This window comes from Atta cephalotes, assembly GCF_000143395.1.
Source record: "Atta cephalotes unplaced genomic scaffold scaffold00011, whole genome shotgun sequence".
NCBI lineage: Eukaryota > Metazoa > Arthropoda > Insecta > Hymenoptera > Formicidae > Atta > Atta cephalotes.
In genome coordinates this window covers 417,355-434,912 of record NW_012130075.1, presented here as the reverse complement: position 1 = coordinate 434,912, position 17,558 = coordinate 417,355, and the positions used below count along the sequence as shown (strand labels likewise).

Here is a 17,558-nt window from a genome sequence, read left to right as displayed (position 1 = left end):
CGGCACGAACTTTCCGGACAACCCAATACAATCAGGATATTAAAATATATAAATATGTATAATACAAATCATTCTAATGATACAAATAATATCAAAATAAATCACAACCCAATATATATTTAATACAAAAGAAAATAAATGATTAGCGAAGCCAAAATGCCATCATTTTTTTAGTGTCTACATTTATATTAAATTTCATATCTTACGTCGATTTACATACAACGATTTTAAAGAGTGCAACAATTGAATGCTAAGCGCATCCAATCAAATTCGCTATAAGATTATCCTGATAGCAAAATGTTAACAATTTGGGGCCAAATTAGCAGCAAATTCGATTAGATTTTGATTACAAAATCATAGCCATCTGTGTCCGTATTTGATTATGAATTTGACGACAGGCCAGCAGATTGGCAGAAACTGAACAGAGTCTGCTCGAATCAGGTTCTGTTCTCAATCTGCTCTCGATCTGCCGTAAGATTATGTAAGACTGCTCGGTTTCGCTACCAATCTGTTACCATGTCTAGATAATAGGCTTCGTCATATTTCTGACAGCAATTTGCTGACAATGTCAGATAATATAAACAATTTGTTGCCTTTCTGTAATCAAAAATTGGTAGCAGGCTGTGCTCAAAATTTGTCTTCCACAAGCTTTGCTATTAGGGTAGTCACCCGATTCTGCGTGAAACCTCTGAAAAACTTTAAGATATGATTGCAATAATTTCCAAGTTATCGCCGTCAGATCATCAGACTGAATTGTCTCGGCTGATAATACAATTTTAAACTATCCACCATCAACTTCGCTGATTCTATTATTTAGACAGTATGCGATCATGCGCGATGGCGACACGTATAAATTAAATCACACGGCGAGTGTAGTGTCTACCGGTTCTGCCTGTTAAATAGACGGATTTGGAGCACCCTGTCGTAACTGTTACCACCTCCGACATCTCGCCGCTTGACATTTCGCTATACAGCAAATGAGAAAATGAGATAAGTGGGCGGGCGAGACCGATTGAAGTTGACATCGGCAATGATTAATCGATAAATAATTTTTCAGCGAATCCGAAGGAACGCGTCATTTTAAATTGCAAATCATATTTGGACTTATGACGGATCCGACGAAGAAGCATTGTTCCCGCAAGATCTCAATTTTCACGAGAGAGGGACGAAGATAAAGAGAGAAAGAGAGAAAAGAAAGGAAAAGATCTCATACAAAGGAGGAACATTAATTCATTGGCCGTCTGATTTTGTTATTTATTTCGTTCCGCGACGTAAAGGCCACGACGCGTCGATTACCTTGCCTGAAAACGGCACGATTTGAAGAGACCGACGTCAATTATATAGCAGAAGGGAAAGAGGGATTGAGAGGGCTATCACTGATGTGCGTGTGCGTAACGGGGCCCCCAAGCTTTATTAAAGGCGCACGTCTGCGAGCAATGAGGCTAACGTGTCAATTAATATCGATTATATTTGCGATCTCGCTACGGTGATCGTCAATTAGCGGATCCAGATAATGATCGGTAGCAATTAAGCCGCGCGGCAAAGAGCAAAGAGCGCGGACGTACCACCTGGACGAGTTCCCCTTCAAAACGTCACGGTGACTCCTTGGCACCGAATAATGCCCGATGCGTGCTGTCTCTTGACAGCCATAATGTAGCAATTTATATTATTTTTATATTTTTGATTAAGAGAGTTTGTCAAGCCGCTATCAGCACCGATCTCTCAAACGGGTAACTCGAATTGTTGTGCTCGGAAAAGAGTTATAAAGCATGTTAAACTTTCGAAATCTTAATAACATTAATATGTCGACATTTAGTACGTCACAATAGAATATGTTATGCAATGTTATGTTCTTTTTATTCGTTGTAATCATAAATCGATAATCTTTATGATCTTAAAAAATTAATTTTGTTCGAAAATTGATTTTATCGTCATTTGCAACTTTTCATGCAACTTTTATCAATTTTATTTAAAGCATTTTTTTTTTACAAAATAAAAAATTTTGGGACAAATTAAAATGGGACAATCTATATGTACATATATATATATATATATATATATATTTTTTTTTCTAAAGTGAATCCGATAACTTATGTGTGCCACTTAAAAATTAAACTTCTCGATGTTAAGTAAATGAGAGTAGATAGTAAGTACTAAGAATTTTAGAAGACTCACTCACCGACATAATCCGGCGTACCAAGAATCTCTCGGACCTCAGTGCCCTCGAGGATCACTCTCGAAATCTCGAAGTCGCATAACTTAACATCGCAATCCGGAAAGGAGCCCATCATGACCAGATTTTGAGGCTGTAAAGAAATCAGAGAAAAAAGATTTCTATGCACACGTATAATGTATGAGAAAAATGGAAATGTTTTCTACCTTCACCCTGATTTTTTTAATAAAAATTTCCGAGGGAAATAAAAACACGAGAATGTGCATAAATTATGCTATACTTATTGCTAATCGATTGTCAATATTTTATATTAAAAAAAAAGATAAAAGAAATAATATTATAAAAAAACAAAATTTAAATTTAAAATTTCAAAAATTTTCCTGATGAGTACCAATAAAATTCCATGAAAATCTTCAATTTTCGAAGATAAGAGAGAAATCTCTTGAAAATTCCAGATTTTCCAGATAATAAATACTCTGTATCTAGATATGTGAGATTAGTATTGTATATTGATATAACTTTCTTAATTTTTTTCTATTTTCTTACTTTTCTACTTTATAAAGTTGATCTGTTTAACTTCTGATAAGCTAAACTATTAACCGCCTCATCGTGCAATTAAATTACCTTGTAAATCTTATCTCGCGAAACAGAGTATCTTTGTGGAGATCGCGTTCGTATCTCGAAGAGTTCAACTATCTATCGCCGGTTTTATTGTGGTCATAATCAAAGGGATGCGATCGGTCTTCCGCATATTCGCGCAGATAAGGGCGCATGAGCATATTAACGGCGTCAGGAAGCGATTTCTGTATCACGTTACAGAACGCCTGGTATCATTGCCGGTTCCGCCGGTGAATGGAATTTTGGTGTAAATTACGGAATCGCGATACTATGACCGCGCTTCGACGATCGTTTCTGAGATGCGCACGAAGATACATAGTGCATTCTTCCGCATCCGATAATCGTCCTTTACTTCGAATTCCATGTTCGAAAGAATGACTCCGATATATCTCGCGACAGAGAGAGTTCACAAAGGAGAGTTCAATGAGCGCAGTGCGGGCCCAGCTAGTCGCCTTTGATGCACACGAAGAGAATTATCTTAAAATTATCCTGAAAATATGGTAGTTGTGGTACAATATTTTAAAGATTTTTACCATGCTTTAAAATTAATCAATCTTAATTCTTAATCAATCTATATTTTATTGTAGTTTTTATTAATAAATGAGATAAATTTACATAAAATTTTGTTTGAAATGTCCCAGAACCATAGTCCGTATTTTCGGACTAAATTCTAAGACAAAATTCTCTCCGTGTAGAGATCTTTTAAGAGTTTGGAAATCACTTTTTATTGGTCCGTTATATTTTAACAATTCCTGAGAAAAAGAAAGAGCGAAAGATAGAAATAGATAGAATAATAAAGAGAAATAAATAGAGAAAGAGAGAAATAGATATAATACAACAGAATAACAAAGAGAAGAAATAGTAAATATATCTTCCTATGTTCTTTTTCCTCGCAGATTTGTATTAAAATTACTACCCTGCATGTGCAAAATTGCGGCTCGTGTCCAGACTCTTATAGGAGGGTCTCTAGATGTGCTGTTTTTACGACAATCTGATAAATAGTAGCATCTGTTGTCAATATAAATTTCGATACCGGTTACAATCGGGTTGTTGTATTGCGACGAAGCGGCCAAATCGGTCATAAATAAGGGAAATAATTATTCGCGAAAGTCGGGCTGGCATGATATTATCCCAAGATAATTTATAAAAACGTATCAGGCATGAAGGGTAAGGAGCATACGAACTACTGCACTAACGATTTGCAGTGGATCGTACCGTTCAAAGACATGCCGACAATCCAATTACCATAAATCGTCAGTAGTAACCGGCATGTAATGAAGGTTGCTGACTACCGAAGGCTGCATTATTATAATTGCTGACATAATCTAGATCGCAACAATCTCGATTTGACATATTTTATATTCTATATATTGATTAATATCGCGGCTTTCACCAATCGCTAGATTGGTTGAATTTGCATTTGATTGAACACTAAGAGAAAAATGATATTTGTAATTATATATGATTGCATATTAAAAATAATTGTAAAATAATTACAGTTAGAAATTCCATTTTTATAATTTTACTACTATAATGTTATAATTATATTTTATAAAATACATATAAAAAAATACTAGTTGTAAAAATACTGATTGTAAAAAAGTTCTAAATCATCCTTTGATTTTTACACACACGAAGAAAAATATTTGATTGAATTAACTGGAATTTTGATGGTAAATGAGCGATCGGGAATTTTGGAAGGGGTTGAACCTACTAGAGTTTTGATACAATAGAATTCTAAAATTAGAAATCTAGTAGTTTTAACTAACATTCTGGATCATTCATCTTCCACCAGAATTTCAGTTAATTGAACCAAACAGTTTTCTCCGTGTACAAATTTATTCAGAAATATTGACATTTATTTCTTAAAATAAAGGTCATGTTCAATAATTAATTATTCGCCACTATATGACCAAATTCGGCAGCTAGCAGACTAATGGCGAATGATTTATTGAACATTTTTTATTTTGAGAAATTAATTGTTTGCCGCTGTTTCTGAATAAATTTGTATGTGAAAATTGTTTCTGTAAAAATCGAAAGGTAATATTCACAATTTTTTTTATACCTTTATAGTTATATACAGTTAATATCTAAGATTATCATGAATTATAGTCATATTATTTTTTTCGACGTAAAAAATTATAAATATAATTTTTTTTTTAGTAACGTTATAATAACTATGAAAATAGAGTTCCTATAATCATTTTATGCAATTAAAGATCACATATATATCAAACACTTTTTTCAGTGAACAATCTGAGTATCAACGTATATGTACATCGCATGTATTCGCAAGTGGAGCAACAACTTGATTGAGCAAGATACCATAACGTGGCAACTATAGTCGCCCGTAGGTGTCGATGTATAAAGATGGTTCGTTTTCTTTTTTCATGGTAAATAGGAGCTTATCGAACGTTCAGCTCGTCTGAAGACAAAGCGCGACGGAGGACGACCCTTTTTCGAGCGTCGTCGGCGTTCGGCTCGGTCAGCATCATCGTCGCTTTAGCGGGAGGAGCCTTGGGCATTTTCACGTAGGCGCGCCTGAATATTCAAAGTTTCTCTTGGCCACGCGTGCGACTAATAAATAATGACAAAAGACATAAAAATAAATCCTGCCGGCCCTCGGAGATACGTAATTCCCTCGACGGGGCCATTACGTGGCGAGAATATTACGCGGCTGTGCTCTCTCTGCACGTCGGGCTTTACAGACGCAATAATATCGCACAAAAGTTTGCAAATGCGTGCAACCGAATGACAAGCAGGCTATACTAATGAGAAGGCTATAAAGAATAATGTGACTCGCAATCACGCTCGCTAATCAAAACGGCAAACACCGCCCATCTTCGACTACTATTCTCGTGGCCTTTTTAGAGATTATTTTCCGCCAGATCTCGTTTTTCCGTGAAACGACTGTCGATTGAGCAGATAGTGCGAAGTAATTCTCATTCAGGTCGGCTACTTGAGAACTCGAAGAGATCAGATGACGCGATCAAAAGCTCAAACATAGCGCGTTATACGCGAATCCAATTTATAATGAAAATAGAAAACACGATTTATACAATACTCTTCATGTCCCAGAAATAATAATCAAATATTTAGACTATGATATTGAAGAGATTTTATTCTTGATCCCGTATTGGAATTGAATAAATATCTAATTTTGGAAAAATTAAAACAAATACTTAATTTTGTAAAAATGTAGATTAGGCCACTGTTTCAGTAAGCTCTTCAATTTAGAATAAAAATGTCCAATGATATTAACATAAAAAAATAAACATGTATTTCATATATACGAGTGAAACTGTACATTAACTGTTACATTTTGATTTTTTAATTAATCACATCTATATAAATTTCGCAAGTTGCAAATGACAAATTGAATTCTGATCTCAGCGATCACCTTGGGTGTTTTGTTAATCAATTTTTTTTAACGTTATGATTTTGGTAAATATCCGATGATCAGCTCTCCGCACTCTTCAGAAAGATACGATCGATAATCCCACACGGATTGATCGACGAAATCTTTTTGCGTTGATCAAACAGAAGCGTGGGCTCAAATGATATGTCAAAGTCGTCTGATCGGTCAATCGAAACCATTTGTCCTCCGTGAAATAATTCAATATATTGCACCTGACTGAATCAAATCGGTGGAAAGATCTATGCCAATACATCTCAGATATAAAATCGTATGCCAAGTGTTACAGACAAATTAATTACCTTTTTGATGTATCTAAATCTAGAAACCCTAACAGTCTGGCTACAAGATGACAAACTTTTGATTAACCCGTCGTTTTTGTTAACTTCAGAGAAACGTTCCAAGACTCAACTCTGTCAGTTCCGAGTATCTTTTATCCTTGTTTATCAACCTTGTTCATCATCCTTGTTCATTCGATAAACAATAAAGATAAAATGATACTCGAATTGACAGAGTCGAGTTTTGGAATACTGCTATAAGTTAGGATGAATAAGATATTATAAATTAGAATGAGAAATCATATATGAAAAAAGACCGTACTCTCTAAATCTGAATCAGTGGATAGTCACTAATTATCCAGTAGTATACTTAGCACTGATAATCAGTGAAGTTCAACTAAAAGAAGGAAGAATGTTTGAGCATTATAACTAAAATACTAATTTGTACATTAATTTCAATCTTCCAATATTCATTGAATTTAAGCATTAAAACAAGATTAATTAGATCACATAATAAAGATTAGCTAGTAAAGATCTCATATTTAATTCACTGATTATCAGTGGCATACATGGCACTGATATCAGTGATTATCCACTGATTCAGATTTAGAAAGTATATATTAATAAATTACAAGTTATTTAATAACAGGCGATTGAAAGCATATATATCGTAGTACTTTGTGCGTTTTGAACTTACTATTTATTACAATCTTTTCTTTCTTATTTTACATTTGATTCTAATATAAAATACATTCGCTTCGGCTCTTTTTCGAGCCATCATCAGTGAATTACGATTAATTTCTAACGTCGCAATAGATTTCAGTTCAAGTTTGCAGCTAGATGTACATCTTCAGTTCGATGTTTGAAGATTGCAACAGTACATAATATTCTTTCTCACTCTTGTTTTGACAAAAGTGTTCGTGACCAGACTCTGTTATAAGAATCTTTATCTAAGTCTTGAGTTTATCCGAAAACTTCGCTGCGGCCGCTTTGCGTCGCACGATTTCCCTCGCGCGCAAAATCTCGAGTTATCGAGTTGCTCCGATTATGGCAGGCCAAACGCGGTATCTCACGGAGGAGGTAAGAAACCAGGTGGTGAATCACCGAGAGTGCGTGCACAATTGGCGAAGGAACAGGGCGTGGCCGTCGTTCACTGCAATGTAAGAAGCGGCACCGCGCGCTCCGTTTTCTTCTCCCCTTTTTTTCTTCTCCACGAACTCTTCGCGATCTTTCGCAGTGATCTCTCGCTTGGTGCAATATCTCTGCAGTGCGCTCCCGTACAGACATCGTAGTGGGCGATATCAAACTCAAGTGGCATCCCGCGATGATCCGACACGAGATCAATGGTCTGTTCTTTCAAACTGAACCTCATCTTGTCTCTTTTTCTCTCCACGTTGGAGAAAAAGAGGAAAGATGAATGTTGGAGAGAAAAAAAAAAATTTACAGTACAAAAACTAAAAAGAACAGATCTCAAGATATGAATCCAATCATCTGTACTAATAATCTTTAATTCTTTATTTGGAATTATCGGAATTATTTCGTTCTTCTTATCTAAAAAATAATTAAATAATTTTGATCGAAATCCATTCTGAATAATTCCATTATACGTGCTCTGATTCTCGTCGTTTTCTCTTCACATGGATTCTCCGCGAAGCGTGGATTTTATGTGAACGTTTCGATGCAGCGAGAGTCCTCGTAGCTCCTCTGGCGAAAATAAAAATTGGAGCTTAAAAGTCAAATGTAAGATGAGAATAACAGAAACGTAGATAAATGAAGCAGGAGGCAAAAATTGAGGCAACACTCTTTAGAAGCAGATTCTATTCCAAAGATTTTAGAGAGTACATTCGATTCCTATTTTTATTTTCGCCAGAGTTTCTGTTTTCCCCCGCACGGTTCGCAAGAAGAAATCGCGAGAGGAAATCGCGCACGTAGAGCACGGTTCGTTCAGAGTTCATGCGAGAATACTCAACAGCGCAGCTCCTTTTCTCTCTTTTTCTCTCACGTGTTATACCTATATGCCGCACCGCCAAATACGGCAGCGGCGTGTTTATGGAGCGCGGGAATAATGTTCACGTCGTACGCAACGACGCGTACGAACACTCCGTCGAAGTGCTTACGAAATAAATCAGGTGGTACCCATTTGTCGGGAACTTGAGCAATGAGCAGCTCATAGTAGGTCAAAGTTAATTTATTGCATCACCCCTTCGCGCGATAAACATCAATCGACCCATAACTGATTCGTGCGATTAATTTCGCTCTTTGAATTAATCGCGTCGGTCGACCAAGGGTCGACCGGGACTCTTTGTTTCGCACGAGAGTAATCGAACTCTCGGCTTGGTGTAATGTAAATCGACCTTACTTGCGCGCGAAGATTACAAATAAAAAATTCACAAGCGGACATTGTCGAACGACGCCGAGTATCTCACTACTTTACTCGAGGATGTCGCTCGAGCTGCTAAAGGCTCGATGATCTCGTTTTCTGTCCCTCCTTCTCTTTCTCTTTCTTTCTCCTTCACGAGCTACTCGCGCGAGGATAACGAGAAGGTATCTTCCCATCCGTAACGAGCGATTCCGACGACCTCGTCGAATCAAAATGCACTTTACGGTATGAAGCTTCTGCATCTCACAGCATGTTGTTGTCGACAACTTATTTTTTTTTCGCGAATATCCATATGATCCATATGGTATTTTATAACCTGGCACACGTTCACCTCGCAATGCTAATCCGGCTCGGTGTTGTTCATCGTGTTCTTTGATTAGTGAGTTAATGATAAAATAAAATGTGTGTAAAGCCAGAGACACACAATGCTATAAAAAGTTTTGGCATTTTAGCAACCAGTTTGAGTATTCTATATAATTACTTTGATGGTTCAACAAAACTATTGTCAGATCTGTATCTAACTTTTTAATTACCTCAGCAAAACCGTTCTTTCTGTATAAATATTTTATACAAAGAAGTCTCTAATATGTACTAATCCAATGCGAATGACCGAATTTATCGTAAGAAGAATCTCAAATTAATTCATGCTACAACATCAATGAAAACGTTATGCTGAAATGACGATATGTCTTTATATGGATACATAGAAACACGGGCTTCTTTTCGCTGAGCAGCGAATGAACAGCGAATGAAATCAACACCGGTCGACTTGGAGCAAAACATTGCTCGCAGAGGTGTCTCAAGTTTCGAGAGTTTCTTCGACTCCGTTTTCCATCCTCGTTTATCGCTGCGAACATGACGTGAACCACAGCATCCTTTTTTTTATTTTCTAGAATATATATGTAAAAGCAAGTTCGATTTCCGTGGATGTCGAAACAATCCGCTGCGCTTGCAGTAAATTGAAAACGAGATAAAACTATCCTCGTATATTCGATTTCGTTTGTATTCGGGTAGTGATTTTTATTCTTTCTTCTCGTTGAATCGCATCGCGATCGAGGAGGCCCTATGATCGACATCGACCGTACTCGTATGTGTGCTTTTCTCCGTGTACAGCAATAAATAGCAATTCCAATTGTTTCCAAGAGCTTATCGTTTTCCACGATAACGACCGATCGTAATTAAAACTCTCCTCCATCACCACGTTAAAGTGATTCTTTAGTAAATCGAGTTACCATAGAAATGTCTAATTTTTTGTATATAATGAAATTGAAATACTGAAATGTGTGCAAAATTCTATGGTAAATAAAAGAGAAAAAAAATGTTGATAATAACTTTTGTTATGTATAACTTTCACGTATAACTTAAATGACAGATAAAGCTCGCAGATGCTTCTTTGACTAACTGCATGCAAATCTTATCATAGACTTTTCTCAAAAATGAGATTATAATAGTTTAAAAAATTATGATTTTAATAATCATAAAAAAATAATATAATGGTCAACGGCCATTCTGGAAAGATATTTACATGTGTGTTTGCATAAACTTGCATATAAATTTAACCTCAAAAAATACGTAATTTCATCTTGTTTTCTTTTGATGAAGATGCAGTTTTTGATTTACTATCATATGATCCATACAGGGATAGTAACTATTTATACTAAGTTATACTAAGTTAAAACATTAAAAGTTAAAAAGTTAATAACTTTTAACTTAATTTAATTAATTTTAAATGTTTAATTAATTTTAAATTTTAACTTAACTAAGCTACTTTTAAACGTTAACTTTTTAACTTTTTTTTTAAGTTAAAAAATTTTTTTATCTCTTTTAAATATCTTAGAAAAATAATAAGTTATAATAAGACTAAGGGCGTAATCTGTTCGTAATCTGTTTATATTTTAAGATCTTCTTAGTAATTTCTTAAGATGCTAATACAGCCCTCTGATTGGCGATTATGCCGTAAGCCTTAGTTCGGATCTACAACAGATGTTTTAAGCCTTAAATCATAAGAAATTGACCAATCAAATTCTTCTCGCATTCAATTGTAATTGGTCAATTTCTTATGGCGTAAGACTTATTAAAAAGTAATCACTGATCTTTATCTTCTCTATGTATTGGCTGTTTTTTTAAAGTTATATAACTTATGTAGTTATATCGTTATGTGTTATATCACATATGAATAAAAAAATTAAAAATTTAATTTACTTAATAATTTATATTATAGTTATTTAATCTCATTTTAAGAAAAATTAGGGCATTATGATCAAAAAAATAATTTTTTTCAAAATTAACTTTTTTTTTAACTTAAGTAATTCAATATTGACTTAACTTACGCTAAGTTAATTTTTTATTCCTTCAACTTTTAACTTAACTTTATTAATTTTGTAAAGTCATTAACTTTAACTTTATTCAGTTAAAAAAAAACATTAAAAATTTATTCAACTCTGAATCCATACTATTTCATTAAGATATTCACGTTTTAATATTTTATCCAAATTATTTGTAATAGATTGCAGATATTTGTAATTTTAAATGGATTCTGATAAGGTACTTTAAATTTTCGACATTTTACTAAAGAACCACCTTAAGTATATTATTTCTACAGAACGTCCATTATTTAAAATCGGACATAATAAGAATAGAATACATATTTTCCTAAAGTAGTCACTATCAGTTTAAACAGAGCTGACGTAGCTTGAATTATGTCGCTTTATCTTTCTCTTTCAACACAACAGCCATTTAATTATTAAAATTAGTGGTATCATATCAACAAATTCGACAATTCGAGAAGTCACACATGGATTGAGTTATTTATGAAATTTCCCAGCATTTTCCTCGTGCTCCCTCGTCGTGTACAAGCACTGAGAGAAAACAGGAAATTTCTGGCGGTACAATCGATTCCGGGATCCGGATACACGAGAGAAACGTGACAAGTTCGCGTCGACCTTTTATGGGTCGAACTTACCTTGATGTCCAAATGGGCGATATTTCTCTCGTGGAGGTAGGCGAGTCCTTCCACTAGTTGCCGCACAAAGTGTACGACGTCACCTTCAAGGGGCACCAAATCGCCGTCGATGAGCGTCTGCAGATCGCCTCCGGGCGCGCTAAAAAAGAAATCGTTGTTCCTTAGGATAATATCAGAGATAGATGATGCTGAAATTACTAAGCAAACTATGAGTGATCGTTATTATTCTTGCTTCATAGCGCTGTTCTTCTAACAGTAATAATAATTATTATAATATTGCTAAAATTTGTGTGTATGTAAAATGAAATATTAATCTAGTAGAAAAAAAGGGAATAAAAACATAGTACTTACTATTCCATGACTAAGATAATTTCCTTCGGTGTCTCATAAACATCGTGCAGCCTAACGACACATGGCGATTGCGAACATAGAGACAATAGAGCGATCTCGTGTCTCAGTTCCGCGCTACAATCGGCGTTGAATCGGTTCCTGGACGAATACTTGGCTGCGTAAAGTGTGCCGGTCGATCGTGACCTGCAGCGGTAGACTCTCGCCCACTGACCGCTGTTAAGTATAACAAATTCTTCGTTAATATTTATACGAGAAGAAAAGAAAGAAAAAAAAATGTAGACCCTCTCCTGCAAGATGTAACCCTGTAATATTCCATATATTTTAATCTCAAATCAACAGTTAAAAAAATCACCGAAGATAAATTGTATAAGATATGGAACGACGCGCGCACGTGCGAGGATAAAATGAAGCATAAAATGATGGAGAGTGACGGTACAGTTTATATTTGCAATTGTCTGTTGCTCGTTCGATCGGATGTTCCGATGCAGCTTTAACATTAACATCGATTGGTTTATATTTTCACAATGAATTTATTTTATCCTTGAAAAACAAGTCGATGCCCGAACGCTGCCACCTTCTCCTCTCTGGCATCTTTTCTCTCCGTGACGTTTCTTCTCTCTTTCTTCCACTCGCATTCTTCTCTCCGCGACTTCAGACTCTCCAAAAACGCTCCGTTTCCAGATGACTTTCAGTCATCATCGATTTGCTGTATAGAATATTTTCTATGAAATATTATTAATTTTATTTTCTATTCGATATCCATCGCGCGAACCTTTTGGTATTTCATTTTTGACTTTCCTTTCATGAGAATTTTGTTTGCTATTTTGACGACATCCTTTCGTTTTTTTGACAACGTTCTATTCATAATGCTCTGTTATGGAATGATCCATATTATTTACAATCGCGGGCGCGTTCTTCATGGTGTTAAGAATCTTGTACTCGCCATCGAAGATTCCGTTCGTCTCTTCAACAAGGTCGACACAGCGGCGCCTGGCAAGGCTGTGCCTGTAATGCGTACCTCACGTTTTCACCCGTGTTCAAGTAAGCAAGCGCCTTCATCCACGAGAGAGTATGTTACATAAACGACGGTGAGTCCATAAGATAAAATCATAGACGGTTATACCATTAACTTTCTACATTGAAATCATAAATATCCTGGTGTTCTATTTTTTTTCTCTGTTTAAAAAGTGGACGAACGAGAAGTCTTTGTGAAATTTATTTATGATTTTTATATTTTTTGTTTGTAATCGATTAATTAAAATCTTTAAATTAAAGGAGGAAGGGTCATTTCATCGAGTTTAATTGTAAGATCGAGAGCCGGAAGTTACGGTTAGGGTCGCACCCAGTAAATTGCCACGTAAAACATGCCTCGCGTGCAAATTGATGGCGACTCATCGCCGCGGCAATATTCGCGTCCTTTCGCGGTCGCGAAGATAAGGATAATGAGCATCTGATAGCGCGCCACGCAATTAACTTTAATCGATTCCAATTTTAAGACCGCGCGCCGGTGTACTCTGAATTTTTCCACCCCTCCCGGATTCCGGAGAGATATCCGACGTAAAAGCGCAAGACGAAGAAACAAAGAAAACGACGCCAGACGAAGAGGGCGATATACGCCGTAATTTTTCCTGCCCTTTACCTCGGGACTCAAGGCTCGTTTCCAAAAGTAATTACCGCGGGCACAGAGTGGGTATCAAAGAACGCGCGCGCTCACACATATATGTATACAAAGAGTTGGATCGACGAGACACACGTCTAGCCGCCGGGATAATATCCGCTGTATACGGTGCAACGATTAAAGCGTTTGTTATTATTAAAGATCGGTACGGCAGTAATAATAGAAAATTGGATTTTAGCGATTGGTCGCGTAATGACGGTGATGAGGGAAGTGTTGAAAAAATCAAGCGGAAGACTCTCGCGGTTAAATAATTTAGGAAAATTTATTGCCTGACGGAAGGCAGCCTTGATTTTCGCTTCGGTTAATTGTAAACGTAGATAAAAAGTGTCTTAGCCGCCGAGAATTGTTTCAATTCGAGTTACTGATATTTTAGATTAAACCTATTCTTATTCAATCAATTTGAGTGTTCTGCTCTAAAACTTTTAGAGTGAATTGTCACTCTAAACAGATACTCGAAATTTCATTTTTTAGAGTGATTTCATTCCAAAGAATTTAGAGATAATATAACACAACTATTTTTATGATATGAAACAAAATTATTTTCAAATCTGTATTTAGCTGAACTTTTAGATGTTTCAGGAAAACCATTTTTTTCGTGTATTACAATAAGAATTCCCCGGATGTAAAATTTACATATCAATAGCAATATTATCATTTTATCATTCTAAGGTTAATCAATAGAAGTATCAATTTTTATTATTTATACATAAAAAAATATAGAGGAAAAGGGGGAAAGAAATTCATACAGGCGATAAGATGCATAATCGCAACAAATCCACACACAAATATCTCCGCAAACATCGCGATTATGTCTGTAACTCGGTCCTGGGGCTATTTATATACGTATTATGCGAGACGCCTTTGTGCTCGCTGCAGCAACAAGTAAATCAGCTTCATTAGCGATGCAAACGCTGTGAGGAAATCGCGATGGCTGATATCGGGCGCACGCTTGAAGTTATCAGTGCACACCGACGCTAACTGAGAAATTAAAACGATGCATTAACATATCTATGAATATGAAAAGCCTTAAAGTCCATAGGAGTGAATTCTCGCTCGCCTCTCGCTCGCGCGTTCTCTTGTCACACCTCGAAAGGGAGGCCACTGTATCGGTTTCGGTTAATAACCGTGCGATCGATACCGTCCCGATTAATCAATACCCTGCCGAGAAACCGGTACTGTCTCTTTATATATATGACATTGTATCCCATATTTATTGATTTATTTATTTATTTATTCACGTCGTTGAGACATACTGACGTGCAAACGCGACGAACTGAGTGAACTGCTTTGAATCCAAATCTGCTTTGACACACTTAAAGTCTCCAGATAATGATAACAATCGGCACTTTACATTTCGAAGCTTAATCCTCTGACGTTAAAATCCGTAACACAGTTATTGTGGATCTGTAAAATTTATTTATTTAATTTATACTATTTAAAAGATACTAATTATTTTCAAAGAACTAAAATAACATAATTTACATAACAAAAGAATGAATATTATATATATTTTAATAAAAATACTCTAAATTTGTAAATGTAATATAAAAAAATTTAATTGTTTGATTTTAATTGTTTGACATTTTTAACAAAGAGATTTATATAAATAAGAGAAGACCAAATTCGCTTAAAGTGGATAGTTGGTGTCTAATGATATTTTTATAAATTTTATAAATTTTCCAGTTCAAGCAAATTGTGTACCGATTTATTTATCGATCTTGAAACACAATCTTGAAAAACTGAAGTATGTAATACTACAGATTAAATTTATAAGCAACATAACATGATTGCTCTAATGAGCATCTTTAAAATAGTTATTAAGAATTTTTGCGAAAATAATATATATATATATATATATATAGAGTAGATTCATCATTAGCTTTGGAGAGTTAAAACAAATTCGACATTATTATTCAGAAAATATTCGTTGCACACGCAGGAGTCATTAAATGAATCAATTTTACAAAAACGAAAGCCCGCCGACAAGATAACGACATGCGAGTAAGTCACGAACAGCGTCCCACCCGTAAATGCCTGCATGCGTGCAACAGGCGCATTTCGTGCGATTCTAAATTAAATTATTAGCGCGAGAGAAATTGCAGGTTGGACAATTGGTGCCCTATACGGGACAGACGTCCCGTCACTACTGGTCGTCGGTGATCATTACGAGCCTAATTCGCGCGGCGATTAGCGGCGATGTAATAAATATGATTAATGCACGACGCGCGTCATGTATCGTTGCGTATATTGCTACCGTGCGTAAAGCTTTGACAAATTACGCGTCGCATCCGAGAGCGATTAATCATTGTGCGTGGCTCGTTGCATGCGATGCGAGCCGCGACGAAGAGCATTGGGAGTAAATAACGCGCGACTCGTGAAACTGCCAGCAGATTTTTGTAAGAAGTTCATTTAGAAATTCAGCGCATTCCGGACTTATTATTAACCTTCCGGAGCTTAACGATGCACACAAAAAAGTACATTAAATGTTAATTACTTGTCTAAGGTATTTAAAAAATGTGCCCAAATTTAAGTTCATCATAAGCATTAAATTTATTGTATATTCAAAATATTGTATATTCTGAATATATTCTAATAAGTTTACTTCAATCAAATTTATTTTCAAAATTCAAGAGTTTGAATAAAAATTAAATTAAAACAAATTCGATTTAAGTATTTCGATTTATTATCGAAGAAGAAGTTTTATGATAAAATCCGTTTTTCGATAAAATTTTATAAAATTCTTCAAAAAAAAAATTCTTATTAACATAAATAATAGTGAGCTTTTCTAAAGTTTGTAATAAGTACATTTTAAAACTATTATCGAAAAAATATTCTTTATTAAAGATAACTTTTACTAAAAAGAAAAAAGTAAAAAGTAAATTGAGCAATTACTTTTCTTAACAGTAGATTTTTTTGTGCGTGGATCTATCGGATCCATTCAATTATGAATCTCTTTATCAAAAATGATTAAGCAATTCAATTTTCTTTATGTTACATCCGCAATTCTTTTTGGATTATTTTTATTATTAAAATATTCATTCTATACAAGGCATGTCATTTTGGTTCCTTGAAATTAATTGATGTCTTTTAATTAACATAAATTAATTGGAGATCCAGCATCAGTACTTATGTCCTTGGCGTTAGCTCCAAAGGGTTAATTTCTTTTCAATCTATATATTAACCTACAATATATATTAATACAAGAAACATTGCGGTAATATATATTTTTCAGTGGTGTTTTATAAATTCATATTAGATAAAAACCTTGCAGTTTCCAGTTTGCACGACTCTGAAGATTAAGAATCATGTCGTGAACCAACGTACCTTGCAAACGGTTTCGGATCGATCTCGTAGTGCTCTGTAATAGGTCCCGTCTTGACCACTCTGGCGAGCTGTGCCTCCTGGACAAGGACTAATCCCTCCTTCACGTGTTTCTCGCTCCACTGTACCCTGCATCTTCCTCTGCATCTTTCCTCATTGATCGCTCGATCATTCCGCTTCGTCTTCGCGCATTTCGCTGGAGATGCTTGCAAGCTACGACGTTGAGGCCCTGGCGACGTCTTCCTCATGGATGACATTGTGGGCGCTTGATGACTCGACTGATAGATCATGGCAGCTGGATCGTGGACTATAATATCGTGTATGAAAAAAGACACGCGTATATATATATATATATATATATATATATATATATATATATATA

The 17,558-nt window shown here is 35.4% G+C and overlaps 1 protein-coding gene across 1 annotated transcript in view; it reads right to left on the bottom strand.

Annotated features, from left to right (window-relative positions):
- Positions 1–17,466, bottom strand: part of LOC105627922 — a 22,255-nt gene extending 4,789 nt beyond the window's left edge. Inside the window, exons 1-4 of the mRNA XM_012209193.1 lie at positions 17,180–17,466; positions 12,178–12,390; positions 11,827–11,965; positions 2,180–2,306 (exon numbers count right to left, since the gene is read on the bottom strand). Of these exons, the coding sequence (XP_012064583.1) occupies positions 2,180–2,306; positions 11,827–11,965; positions 12,178–12,390; positions 17,180–17,466 (766 nt within the window). The remainder of the gene's footprint in view (positions 1–2,179; positions 2,307–11,826; positions 11,966–12,177; positions 12,391–17,179) is intronic.
- Between the last annotated feature and the right edge of the window lie 92 nt (positions 17,467–17,558).